The following is a 13638-nucleotide window of genomic DNA, read 5'->3' on the forward strand; positions in this document are numbered from 1 at the left end:
CATGATTCATTTTCAAACAAATTAAATCAAAACATAAAGTGAAACATATGTCGATGTGTATACTATAGGTTTGTTCCAACATGAACTTTTGGACGGTCCAGAAACCGTCACGAAACTACTTGTACCGTTTGTTGTGCGCATGTTCGTAATTGTATCGCCCAGTTATCGTCCCATGACGGTAATCATATATTTCTCATTTTTATTGGTGACAGCTTGTGTGCTTTTAGTCGATCAAAGGCTAAAAAACTTTAAAGAATTAAGTCCTAGTGCGTAAGTCAGTCCAACCAGCACATTATGCATTTGCCCGATTACTGAAATGATCATCACGAAACTGTCACCGAAAGATCACAATTTTTGTTGGAACAGTGGGAAGGACGATCCGATGACGAACGGATTTTGTTTACTGCGCAGGAGCATTACCGTTTCGTGACGGTTCTCGGTCGTGTTGGAACAAACCTTATATAGTATACAGTATACACAATGTGTATACACATCGACGTATGTTTCACTTTATGTTTTGACTTAATTTGTTTGAAAATGAATCGTGATGCATGGGAGAAGATAAAATGGAACTACTATAAGAGCTCTACTTACTATTGCGGACAGGGGGAATGGAGGAAAATAATTATAATAAATCTGATACCGTAATAAACTTAAACTTAGTTTATACTTACGGCTGTCTAAACAAGCAAAATCATAAAAATTATGAGACTCGCTATTAGCTACCCCAATATCATCTTTTTGGGATATTGAGTCTTCTTCTGAAAGCGTGCATTGTCTAGTCATTTCGTCATATTCGATTGATCGACACAAATATTTTTCAGCTTTAATGCATAAGGTTTGGCAATCATCCAAAGTTATATTTGTAAACATATCTACTTCAAATGGACCTCCAAGCCTCTTGTTCTCCTCTTTAATGAAAACTGCTAATCCGTCACACCTCCTTTCGGCTAAAATTTATAAAAAATACAGATATTAGAAGATTTTATTGGAATTTTTTAAATATGTACCTAGGTACTAATTGTTTACTTTTATAGTACCTATCTACCAACATTTTGTCGTTGGAAAAAATCAATTTGAAGTAGTTTAATAAAAACTCATGTGGTTTCAAATTTTAGCTACTTGCAAAGAACATAATAGATATATTATACCTACAGTAAATAAATGCGACAAACTTGAGGGGGTAGTACTACATGAAAAAATAATAGCATGGTATAACTAGGCCCAAACCCAGACATACAAAGTAAAAGTTATTCTTCAACACCAAATTGTTTCCATATGGTCCACATATTATTCAGTAAAAAGTTACACCATTTTGAGAGTCGGGTTTGGGGGAGGTGGGGGAAAAGTCGTGAAATAGTTAATCTCAAAAACGCCAATTTTGGAGTTATCAATTTGTAGTACAAAGGCGACGATATGATTACTTATATATTTAACTTACCACTTAAGCAGGTATTTTCTAGATAATCGGAAGCTGCATCGTCCACTAGTAATTCGGGATGAGTTCTTCGAGTGTATCTACTGAGACTGCAAGTTCGTGCAGTGGAATCAAAAGTTGCGGACCGGCAAACGAAGCTAAATTCATTTAAACATTTATTTTCACACTCCGTTCTATTTGACACTATGATCTCTTTAGTATCAGGAGCAGGTAGTTTTAGTTTTTTGCGAGGATGTCGTTCAAACACATATCTTCTATTTGGGCATTCTCTTTCAGGTCTACTCGCTAGAAATGTAACAAAATTTTATTAGTAACACAGTTCAAATTAAATTGATATTAAATTAAATTGATTCGGTGCTACCATAGTATGCGGTCTACCCCGAGGATGTGGTCTCTCGGTGCATATAGCTTTATTATAGTGTGCGGTGTAATTACTGAAGGATTTGCGCAAAATAATATGTAAGAAAACTCTTGTAGAAAAAAATTATTCACAAGTAATAAACATTTGGAGGAATATAAGTAATATAAAATGAAATGTGACTAATAATTTACAATAAAATGCACTTCAAATATTTACAAAACAAATTTTATATGTAACTTATTTATTTACAAAATGATACAGCCTAAAGAAAAAAAAATTAAAGGGATAAAGAAAAAATTCATCCACCATAATTTTAAGAGAGAAAGGCAGTCAATGATTCTATCTTAAAAAAAGTAAGTTTATTGTATATTACATGACCACTTAGCAATAAACATTTTGCCTACAAACGGTTTGCTGCGTTTCATTATTTTGTGGAAACTCTTCTGAGAAAATACTATGGTGTACACATAATAGCCTCACAGGTAGACCGCAAGCTATAACAGAAACGCGACGGTAGACTGTATATTGCGTATACTATTATAGTGGCACCATTAATTCAAAGTTATATTTGTTTAGCCGTCACTAAAGAAGTTCACCTGGTGTACCTACTAAGACTTACAAATGGTCAACCCTACAGCAAACCAACATTAAACATGGACTTATCAAAGCATTCCAAAGTCTGTATAATGGAAGAACTGCAAAAATTAAAACTGAATCAAGGATGTCTGAGGGATTTAAGGTCACGAAAGGATTGAAGCAGGGTTGCTGTATTTCGCCTACCCTTTTCAAAATTCGTCTGGCTGGAACAAGCACTCAAGCTGTGGAAAAGAAAACGTAATGGCATGAGAATATGGGAATCCTTCTCAATGACAAGACAACACTATACACTTTACGTTTCGCTGATGACCAAATTCTGATTGCTCAGGATCATGACGACTTGAGTTACATGACACGGAAGCTAATAGAAGAATATAACAATTGGGGTCTCGAAGTCAACATTAAGAAAACTGAAGCCATATGTGTATTTTAGGGACAAAGCAATTCATTACATTAGACGATGGGGATAGAAATTAGACACTGTGATGAATACAAGTACCAGGGCATGAAGATAAATCAAGATGGAACACTCGATGCTGCTATAAAAGACAGAAACTTACAGGGTAGAAAAGCCATATCCAAGATGAACGACATTCTATGGGACCAAACTATATATCTAAAGCGAACAAACAGCCCATATACAATACTATACTTAAAAGTATAATCACTTATGGCAGTGAAGGTTGGCCACTGAAACAAAGAACAGAGAAAAATGTTACTAGTAACAGAAATGGACTTCTGGAGAAGAGCAGCAGGCAAATCAAGAAGAGATCGGATACCAAATGAGAAAATACGAGAAATGATGGAAGTTACACATACAATAATTGATGACATAAAAACAAAACAACTCATGTGGTACAGCCATGTACAAAGAATGCCAAATGACAAGATCCCTAAACATATTTTGACGCGTGGACACCACAAGGGAGAAGGAAAAGAGGAAGGCCAAGAAGAAACTGGAGAGAGGGAATTGAAAAAGAATTAGAGGAAAGAGAAATCCCTCTAGGTCTGTGGCTAAACAGATAAGAATAGCGGTTAGAAGTCGGAAAGCGTCGGAGAACGCTGTAAACCGATAATAATAATAGTAGTAGTAGTATATTTGTTTCGTCGATAGGATATGTTCATTACCCTACTATTGATCATTGACCATTTAGGTCACTATAACGATATACTTACACGTTATGCAAACTTCAGTAAAATGAACGCTATTTGGCACCATCATTAAAATTCCTATACCTTCAGGTCTCGCTGATTCGGAAGTAAGATAACACGTGCTTTCCTCGTAATCTGTACCACCGGTGTAAACAGCAATTCGGCTACCTGGTTGAAAGTCAAATGATGTGCAAGTTCGAACTATATTATTTGGTGTTCTATCTCGTAAACATAAATCCTGACACTTTTCGAGGACCATAAAAGGCGGAGAAGTGTCTCTAACAATGTCATCATCAAAACCTTGAAGTTGAATGTTTGGTAGTCTTTCATATAACAATTTGCCGTTTAAAGATCCCGATCCACATGATGTTTGTGCTATAAAATAAACAAATCATGACTATTATCCAGGGTGTGTTAAAAGAAGCGCGAAGGTCGATTATTTCGAGAGATTTACTAATTTACATCGAGCGAAGAACTGAAAAACACGTTTTAAAAGCACGTATCCACTAATTTTATTTCACTTTATTTGTCTCCCTAAAAAGAAAAACGCAAGAAAATGCGGCGACTACCGCATCATTAGCTTGATGTCCCACGTGTTAAAGTTGCTACTAAAAGTCATCCATAACCGAGTATATCACAAACTGGACATAGACATTAATGATAAGCAGTTTGGGTTTCGGAAAGACCTAAGAACTCGTGAAGCTCTTTTTTCACTTAACATACTAATACAAAGGTGCCTAGACGTCAATCAAGATATATATATAAATATATATATATATATATGCATGTTTTTGACTATAATAAAGCATTCGACAAAGTACGACATGAACAATTAATGCATGTCATGAAATCAAAGAAGATATGCTACAATGGCCTCAGGATTGCAGGGAATTTATACTATAGGCAACGAGCAAAAGTACGTGTTAACGATCAGCTCTCAGAGGAAATTGAAATCAGACGTGGGGTGAGATAGGGATGCGTGTTGTCACCAATTCTTTTTAATGCCCACTCGGAAGATATCTTGAAAAAGCTCTTTAGGGTGAAACAGCTGGAATAAAGGTAAATGGAGTTCCCATTACCAACAGTAGATATGCGGATGACACTGTCATCTTAGCCGAAAATATTAGGGATCTTCAGAGGCTGGTATGACCCGAATAATAGCGGAGTTTGGATAAGAATACGGTCTACCAATGAACGTCAAAAAGACAAAGTTTATGAGAATATCAAAAACTGAAAGAAATAACGATAATATCTTCATAAACGGATCTAATGTCAAACGAGTCGACCAATATGCATATCTTGGAACAAAGATCAACTCCGCAGATGATTACTTCCAGGAACTCAAAATCAGAATAGAAAAGGCTAGAGCAAATTTTAACATAATGAGAAAAGTGCTCTGATTAAGAGATTTGAAGTTGGAGCAAAGAGTTAGGTTGACTAGGTGCTACGTTTTCTCGACTTTGTTTTATGGAATGGAAGCTTGGACCTTGAATACCGCAACAATGAAAAAACTAGAATCATTCGAGCTGTAGGTGTACAGAAGGATTCCGAAAATATCGTGGACAGAACACGTCACAAACAAGGAAAGCCTTTTTCGCGACACTCTTTGAAACAGGCACCTAAAAACCGTCTGTGATATATTTGGTGATAGAAATATGTAAGAATTTTTTTTTACTTTAAAACAATATATAAACAATGTACGATCGCTATTTGATTTTAAATGAATATCATTTTAAATGAAAAGATGAATACCGATAAATTATAATAATATGGAAGTGACACAATTTTACTGAAAAAATACAGAAAATCCTATGATAATTAGTAAAGTTATTTTTGTTAATTTGTTGCTTAGTTAAATATTAAAAAAATAGCTTCAAAAGTCGATTTTTGAAAATTATTAATAACTTTTCTAATGCGCAAGTATGTAACTTTCACGTGAGAAGGAGGACAATATCACAAATATTCAGCTATAAAAATTTTAAGAAAGTTTCACTGAATAGTTATTGAAAAATTGAAATTGTTTATCTCAGAAAGCTTTTATATGCTTTAAGCTTATAAACATTTAAAATAACTCATTAACATCTAGGAATTTTTTTATTCGATATGTTGGCCTATTTACACGAATTTAAAAAATATATAATTTTCGATGACCTTTGAAACACGAGTTAGCCATTTTTTTCAAAAATTCATCGAATCTTTGCTTATAAATAAATAAATACTTTATTTTCTTTTAGACAGACAGAGTCTGTATAGAATTAGTCAAAAGTAATACATTAAGTAAATATAACAAACAATTAAACAATTTCACTACACAAACTAACAATGAAAATACATTTAAAATTGAAGAAATTCTTCAACCGTATAAAAAGTGTGTGTCATCAGAAATTCCTTTAAATTTAGTTTAAAGCTTGTCAGGCTCCTACACGATTTTATATGCGCTGGTAATCTATTATAGAGTCTTTGTCCCATTATATCCGGGGACCTGCAATATATATTTCCCCTACACCTTGGGGCACGCAAGGTATCTTTATATCTAGTATTCATGTTATGTATTTGCCCATTGGTTTTAAAATTTTCGAGGTTATTAAATATATATATATACAAGTCTCCAGAATATAAATACAGGCCAATGGCAATATTTTGAAATTTTGAAAGTACTGCCTACAACTTGTTTTATGAGGGATACCAGCAATAGTCCGTATTATTCTTTTTTGTGCAAAAAAGACTTCATTGATATGGCAACTTGATCCCCAAAAACAAATCCCGTATCTCAAACGAGATTCGGCTTGGGCACAATAAAGCATTATTAATTGTTTCTCCGTTAACACTTGTTTTAAATTTCGAAACAAAAAAGTTACTGAGTTTAACTTTGCGGTCAGCGTATCACAATGTTTCCTCCAATTAAGACATTCATCTAAATGAAGTCCTAAGAACTTTAATGATGAAACAAGTTCAATATCATTATTATTTATATTTAAGTTAATTGGGTTAATACATCGTTGCCTATTATAAAACTGCATGAAAAGAGTTTTTTGGGTGTTCAACAATAAATAATTATTACTGAACCAGTTGTAAAGATCTGACAGTAAGCTGTTACATTTGGACTTCAAAGAAGTATCAGGTCCATTGACTATTACATTTATGTCGTCTGCAAATATCGTGAAATGTCCATCCGAGTTAACCGAGAGAACATCGTTTACATAAATAAGAAAGAGAACAGGTCCTAAAATTGAGCCTTGCGGTACACCTATGTCAATATCGAGATAGTTGGATTTATGCGTCGCATTTGATAATTTTCCTTTTTCTGTTAAACTGACGTATTGACGACGTGCAGTTAAATATGATGTTAACCAATTTAACGCACGTCCTTGAATGCCGATATTTTTTAATTTATAAAATAAAATTTCGTGATTGACACAGTCGAAAGCCTTGCTAAGATCACAAAATATCCCAACAGGACTCTCTCCAGTATCTATTAAAGATGCGAGAGTATCATAAAAGGAATGCATTGCTGTATGGGTAGATTTTTTGGACTGGAAACCATGTTGGTTACTAACAATCACTTTATTCGTCTGTAAAAATGAGTTAAGTCTTTGTAAATAACTGTACTCAAAAATTTTTGAAAATACCGAAGAAATTGTTATTGGGCGGTAATTATTTACTTGTTTTGGGTCACCTTTTTTATGAATTGGTAACACCTTTCCCGTTTTTATACAATCTGGAAAATTGCCATTTGAAAATGATAAATTAACTAAATATGTTAATGGCGATATTATACACGAAACAACCTTTTTTATTAAAAACACAGGGATTTCATCAAAGCCCTGAGATTTTTTGTTTTTTAGTTTTTGGTTTAATAATTTGTTTAATTCTATTGTAGTGTACGGATGTAGAAGAAAGTGGACATCCAAAACAGTGTTGTTACAAGGATATGTATTATCAGGTTTGTTTGGAATTGTCCCAATTGCATCCAATGGAGCATTTTTAAAAAATAGATTAAATTTATTGGCTATTTCTAATGAATCTGTAATTAGGTTATCCCCGTTTGAAAGTGTTATGTTACTCTCATTTTTTTTACCTTTTGAAAAATCAGATATAATTTTCCAAGCACTTTTAGAAGGATTATCTGAGGTGCTTATTATATTTTGGTAATGGCATTTTTTGGTTAAATTTAGAAGCTTTTGATGCTCTCTTTTTTTATGTCTATAATAATCACGCAACTCTGGAAATGCCCTAGATAATGCATGCAAATTTTTTAATTGGCAACTTGATTGTCTCACCTCATTATTAACCCATTTATTACTATTTAATTTGGACTTTTTATTTATAATAGGAAAATTAATGTTAAAATGATACATAAAAATATTAAAAAAGGTATTAAAAGCAATATTTGTTTCTAGGATACCATATATTTGATTCCAGTCCTCACTTGAGATGTCATTTATAAATTTATTTATAGTAATGTCATTAAAATTTCTTTTTTGATAGAGAACACTCGACTCACCCGCCCCAAAATCAAACTCAATAAGTACAGTTCGATGGTCGGACACAGTATTGTCGTTTACACAAGTAACAGAAGAGTTTGAAAAATTAACAAAGACGTTATCAATCGTCGTAATGCTGGTATCCGTGACCCTAGTGGGCCATTTTACGAGATTAAAATTTACATTAAAAGAAGAAAGGACATTTTGTAGTTTGATAACATCATAATTTAAATATCTTGTATCAATATTAAAATCACCGCATACAATAATATAGGTATTAGATTTAAAAACGAAATTTAAAACCGACTCAAGATTTTCTAAAAAAGTATTAATATTGCCAGAGGGGGACCTATAACAGTTTAATATTATAACTATGTTATTTAATCTGTCTTTATATGAAATGCAACAAAATTCTGAATGTTTATTAACACAAAACTCGTGAACATCGATTTTGTTTGATTTTATACCATTTCTAACCCATATTCCTATGCCTCCACCTCTGCAGAAGTTGTCACGGGTGTAGTTACTTACTAGATTATAACCTTCAAGATAAACGTAGTCTACAGAATCAATTGTCTCCCATAATTCTGTTAAACAAATTACGTTTATATCCTTAAAGTTATTAATATCTAAAGAAATTTCACAAGCTTTTTCAACACTAATACTTTGGACATTAAGTAGCATCAACTCAGGGTTAAACATTACCTCTGGGATTGGAGTTTGTAATTGTTCCGAAGGTATAAAAAACTATTAACACATGCATTTTTAGGCCAGATCGATGGGTCCATGGCTTTCTTAAAATTCTCTTGATATATTCTTACTTTGAAGGATGCATAAACGGTTGGATGTTTGGATGTTATAGATTCACATAAAACCTCTGGGAAGTGCGATTTTAGTAATTTTTCTATCGTAGCCACATCGGTAGCTGGGTCAACTCTGTATAGGTACATGCAAGTCGGTGAATTTAGGGACACCCTATATTCCGGCAGCAGCTCCCTCGGTGCTAGTACCAACAATTTGGGGTCTATTTATCTTTTTTCTTCTTTGTTTATTTCTTTTCACTTCAGTCCATTCTTCTTTAGCCTCTGTTATTGGTAGATTTATAATCTCTTGACATTTATTCTGTGTTTCTATTTTTAAAATTTCTGTAGACATTATAAGCGTTACAAGATTTAAAAAAACACACCATTTGAAAGATTAAAAGTTCAAGTTTTGACAAAAAAAATTCAAAACAATTCCTTTAAAAATGAGATGTCCATGATGCGCCAAAGATGAAGATGGAATATATTTTCACCAAATTAAATGAATATTGCAGAATATTAGGGAGTACTCATTTGAGTGGACAATCCTATATAATTTCACCTCATAATAAAACAAACATGTCTATTTTCCACTAATATTACACTAATATTACTATTACTTTTATTATTGTTGTTTTATAACTTTTTATACCTATTTACCTTTTGTCATCATTTTTAAAACCGTAAGAACAGTGATAGCTTGCACCATGCTTCTAATTATAGGGTACCTATTCATTTTGAACTTTTCGAAGTTTTTTTAATTTTATCCTATCCGGACATAATTTGATTTCTGAAAAAACAAATATGAATATGTATATCACCACCTTAAAAATGGGTCATTTTTGACGTCACGAATTTCCTAAACCTGTCCTAGCCTTATTCTTTAACAATACCGCTGTAATAATATTGTCGATAGACCGGTAAATTGTCATGGTATACCGGGTGTACCAACTAAACAGTGATTTTTTCTCAACGTTCACATTACCCTGTGGAATATTCTAGCATTTATAAAATAGTAAAATTAAAACCCAACTTTCGCCTCATATTTTCTTAACCTTCTGTTTTTTGATTCATTCGCTTATGTTGGATAATAAAAAAGTTAAGTACTTTATCAACTAGCCTTATTTTTCGTCAATACAGGGTGTTCTTAAATAAGTAAGGCAAACTTTTAGGGGATAATTCAGCATGAAAAAATAATGACAGTTTGCTTTATAAACGTAGGTCCGCAAATGCTTTGTTTCTGAGATAGGAGGTGTTGATAAGGGTCATATTACCCGTATGTGAGCCAATGGTGAACATTAAATTCTTAATTGTATGTAAAAAAACGCATATTAACTACCTCTTAAGACCCACCAAATTTGATTTGCATATCTCAACCGGTTTTAGAGCAATAAATAAATCATCAGTTTGTCAGAAAGATTTTAACATCCCCTATATCGGAAACGAAGCAATTGTGTAGATACGTTTATAAAACAAACTGTCATTATTTTTTCATGCAGAATTACCACTTAAAGTTTGCCATACTTATTTAAAAACACCCTGTATTGATGAAAATCAAGGCTAGTTGTTAAAGTAAGTACCTAACATTTTTATTATCCAACATAAGTGAATGAATAAAAAAAACAGAATGTTAAGAAAACATGAGGCTATACGCTGTGAGCTTCGCTGGTGTCGCTCCTAGCGGTTACTAATTAAACTTTTACTGGTAATTTTTAAATTTATTATTTAATTGTTATCGCTTAATATTTACAACGCAAAAAAGTAATTAAATTGTAATCGATTTTTTTAAGATTTTTCTAATCATTTTGACGTTCTATTGATAAAATATCAATTTCTTACTTCGGATACTTTGACAATAATCGTGTAGATGGCGCTAAGATTATAATAGATTATTTATAATTAGATATTACGGAATATTAAAAAAACTTAAATTCAGTATTTAAAACGTAAGTATATTTAAGGTAAAAATATATACCACAGCTTTGACCAACTAATATTGTTTATAATTAATGTTTTTAATTTTAATTTTAAATTAATCACTTTGACATTTATGTCAAATTTCCGGTAAACGTTTACAAACTTGTCACTACTGGCGTTCGCGAATTTGTAAATATCCCCTCTACGTACGAGCTCACAGCGTATAGTTGGGTTTTAAGTTCAGTATTTTATAAATGCTAGATTATTCCACAGTATGACGCGAACTTTGAGAAAAAATTTCAGTTTGATTGGTACACCCAGTATACAATGAAAATTTACTTGTCTAACAACAATATTATTACAGCGATATTGTTAAAGAATAAGGCTATAACATATTAAAAAATCACTTAAATTGGACAACAGGTTTAGGAAATTCGAGACATTAAAAATGACCAATTTTTAAAGTGGTGCGTTAATTTCTTGGAGAAAGGTGTATAGTTGTATGAAAAAAAATAATCAATAGGTAATTCTGAGTAAAATTCCAAAGGAATTTTAAACTAAAGCTAAGTGTCCATTTGAGACAAAATAGTCTCGAGAGCAATCTCGAGACTGCACTCACAAATGGACATGGGTCTAAAGGCTGTATGACACTATACATTTTCTTGTATCGTTTCTGATATCGTTTCTGATATGTCAAAAAAATGCATAGTGTCATACACAGATACAAGAAACGATATCAGAAATGATACAAGAATTTGAGTGAGGCACAGATTCTTGTACAAGAACTGCGCCAATTTCTGCGCAAAGAGCAAAAACGTAAAACCTGCTGGTAAAATATCTAAATGTCATAATGGCGGCTGAAAATGAGATCATATGATTTATGTCTTGATGAATTTATTTGTGTTTTTGTAGGTATTATTTATAAATCTTTTATTGATACTTAATATACCGTTTGGTATGGACTAATGTTCTACTAATAACCATATATTTAGCTCCTAGTAAAGTTCAAACTATGTATAACTTTGGGTTTCGTGTTGCATAATTTTTTAATAGAGGAAAATACGATAGTTCCTAATTTGGATCAAACTGAAGATAATTCGGATGCAAATATTTTAGCACAAATATCAAAACAAAATAAAAAACAAATAATCAACAGTCAACGTAAAAATTCTGGTTAACATTAAAATGTTAAATTTGTGTTTTTAAAAGTTTATAAATTTTATAAAATCCTTAAAATCAGCTGTAGACGCAGTACTACCATTAGTGATGTTGATTATAGTTATTTTCGAGTATTCGTTACAAATCGTTACTTTTGTATAAAGTAATCATTTACAGTATTCGTTACTTTGATTACTATGATTACTTTTGTTACTTTTGTATTTGAGTACCGGTAATCATATCGAAAATCGTATTTCTCAGTAGGTAGGTATTTTGTATAAAGTAATCATTTAGAGTATTTGTTACTTAGATTACTTTTGTATTGGAGTACCGGTAATCATATCGAGAATCGTATTTCTCAGTAGGTAGGTATTTTGTATAGGTATTCCGGTATAACAACGACCTTCACCGATCTATTTAAGGGATAAAAATGGTTTGATTACTATGATCACTTTTTGTATTTGAGTACCGGTAATCATATCGAGAATCGTATTTCTCAGTAGGTAGGTATTTTGTATAGGTATTCCGATATAATAACCACCTTCACGAAGTACGAAGTAATCAGAGTAATCAAAGTAATCAAAGTAGGTTCGTTACTAGCTCTGATACGATTGGTACGAAGTAATCAGAGTAATCAAAGTAACGATTTGCCTCTCTGTATAGTAATCGTTACTTTCGGTATTCGTAAGTAACGAGTACTTTGTAACGAATAGTTACTTTTTCAACATCACTAACTACCATACCAATGTAACGTGACGCAGGGTGACAAACAAAATTTCGACCAATCACGTGCCGAATTTCATACAATTTTCGATACAAGAACTTGCATAGTGTCATACAGGGCACAAATGTACGTATAAGAAATGATACAAGAAAATGTATACAAGAAACGATATCAGAAACGATATTAGAAATGATTCAAGAAAATGCATAGTGTCATACAGCCTTAAGGTCTGAGAGAACTCTACGAAACAAGCTGTGACTTGTCGTCGACACTGCTGCGCTTGTCACAAGTGGACACGCTTTTTTATGATCTCAAGATCTAACCTCCAGTCTTCTGTCTATGCCAGAAGAGCTGAGACTAGTCTCAGGTTGGTGTTTAGTGAAAAAGTAAATACTGACTTGCTCAAAAATGAGTGCGTGACGTTTTGCCATGACATGAGAAAATTTTGCAATGAATTTCTCTTTACGAATGAAATGTTATTCACAAGTTATACAGGAACCGCGAAAAAAATGAGTTTGTATGATAAGTTTTCAACAAATTTTAATAATTATAATGGACACGAAATACAAAGGATGTTATACAATTTTTTTCATTTCCTGGAGACTAAAGGCACCAGTGAGTCTCCCATGCCGATCTCGAGACCGCAAGTGATCTTAAATGGACAACACCTTGAGACTAATCTCGAGATTTTATCTCAAGTGGACAGTTACCTTAAAGCAAAGTGTCCATTTTAGACAAAATAGGCTCGAGAGCAATCTCGAAACTATTTTCTCTTGAATAATTGCAGTGAATTATTATGTACGTATTTTTAATGTAAAGTTAAAATCTTTGGAGTTATAGAGCAATAATTGAAAAAGAACACGATTTCGGAGCGCCATTTTCTTTATAAAAAGAAATAGCACACTATTTGCGGACTTTGCATACCTATTATATTATATAGAACCATAAGATTCGATTCCAGAAATAAAATTGCTGGTAATAACGTTTCCTTGTATTTTGCTAATTTG

At 32.6% G+C, this 13638-nt stretch overlaps 2 protein-coding genes across 5 annotated transcripts in view; one reads left to right on the plus strand and one right to left on the minus strand.

Annotated features, from left to right (window-relative positions):
• Positions 1-13638, plus strand: part of LOC114324407 (inactivation-no-after-potential D protein) — a 74484-nt gene that overhangs the window by 32008 nt on the left and 28838 nt on the right. The window lies entirely within an intron of this gene.
• LOC114324406 (uncharacterized) overlaps positions 1-13638 on the minus strand; it is a 75181-nt gene that overhangs the window by 28452 nt on the left and 33091 nt on the right. For 2 of the 3 annotated variants that reach the window (XM_050647755.1, XM_028272239.2), the window contains exons 2-5: positions 9493-9622; positions 3573-3923; positions 1442-1723; positions 675-950 (exon numbers count right to left, since the gene is read on the minus strand). In XM_050647755.1, the coding sequence (XP_050503712.1) occupies positions 675-950; positions 1442-1723; positions 3573-3923; positions 9493-9568 (985 nt within the window). In that variant the 5' untranslated portion in view covers positions 9569-9622. The remainder of the gene's footprint in view (positions 1-674; positions 951-1441; positions 1724-3572; positions 3924-9492; positions 9623-13638) is intronic. The other variant, XM_050647756.1, reaches the window with a different exon arrangement.

Source organism: Diabrotica virgifera, chromosome 3 (assembly GCF_917563875.1).
Source record: "Diabrotica virgifera virgifera chromosome 3, PGI_DIABVI_V3a".
In the NCBI taxonomy this organism is placed as follows: Eukaryota; Metazoa; Arthropoda; class Insecta; order Coleoptera; family Chrysomelidae; genus Diabrotica; species Diabrotica virgifera.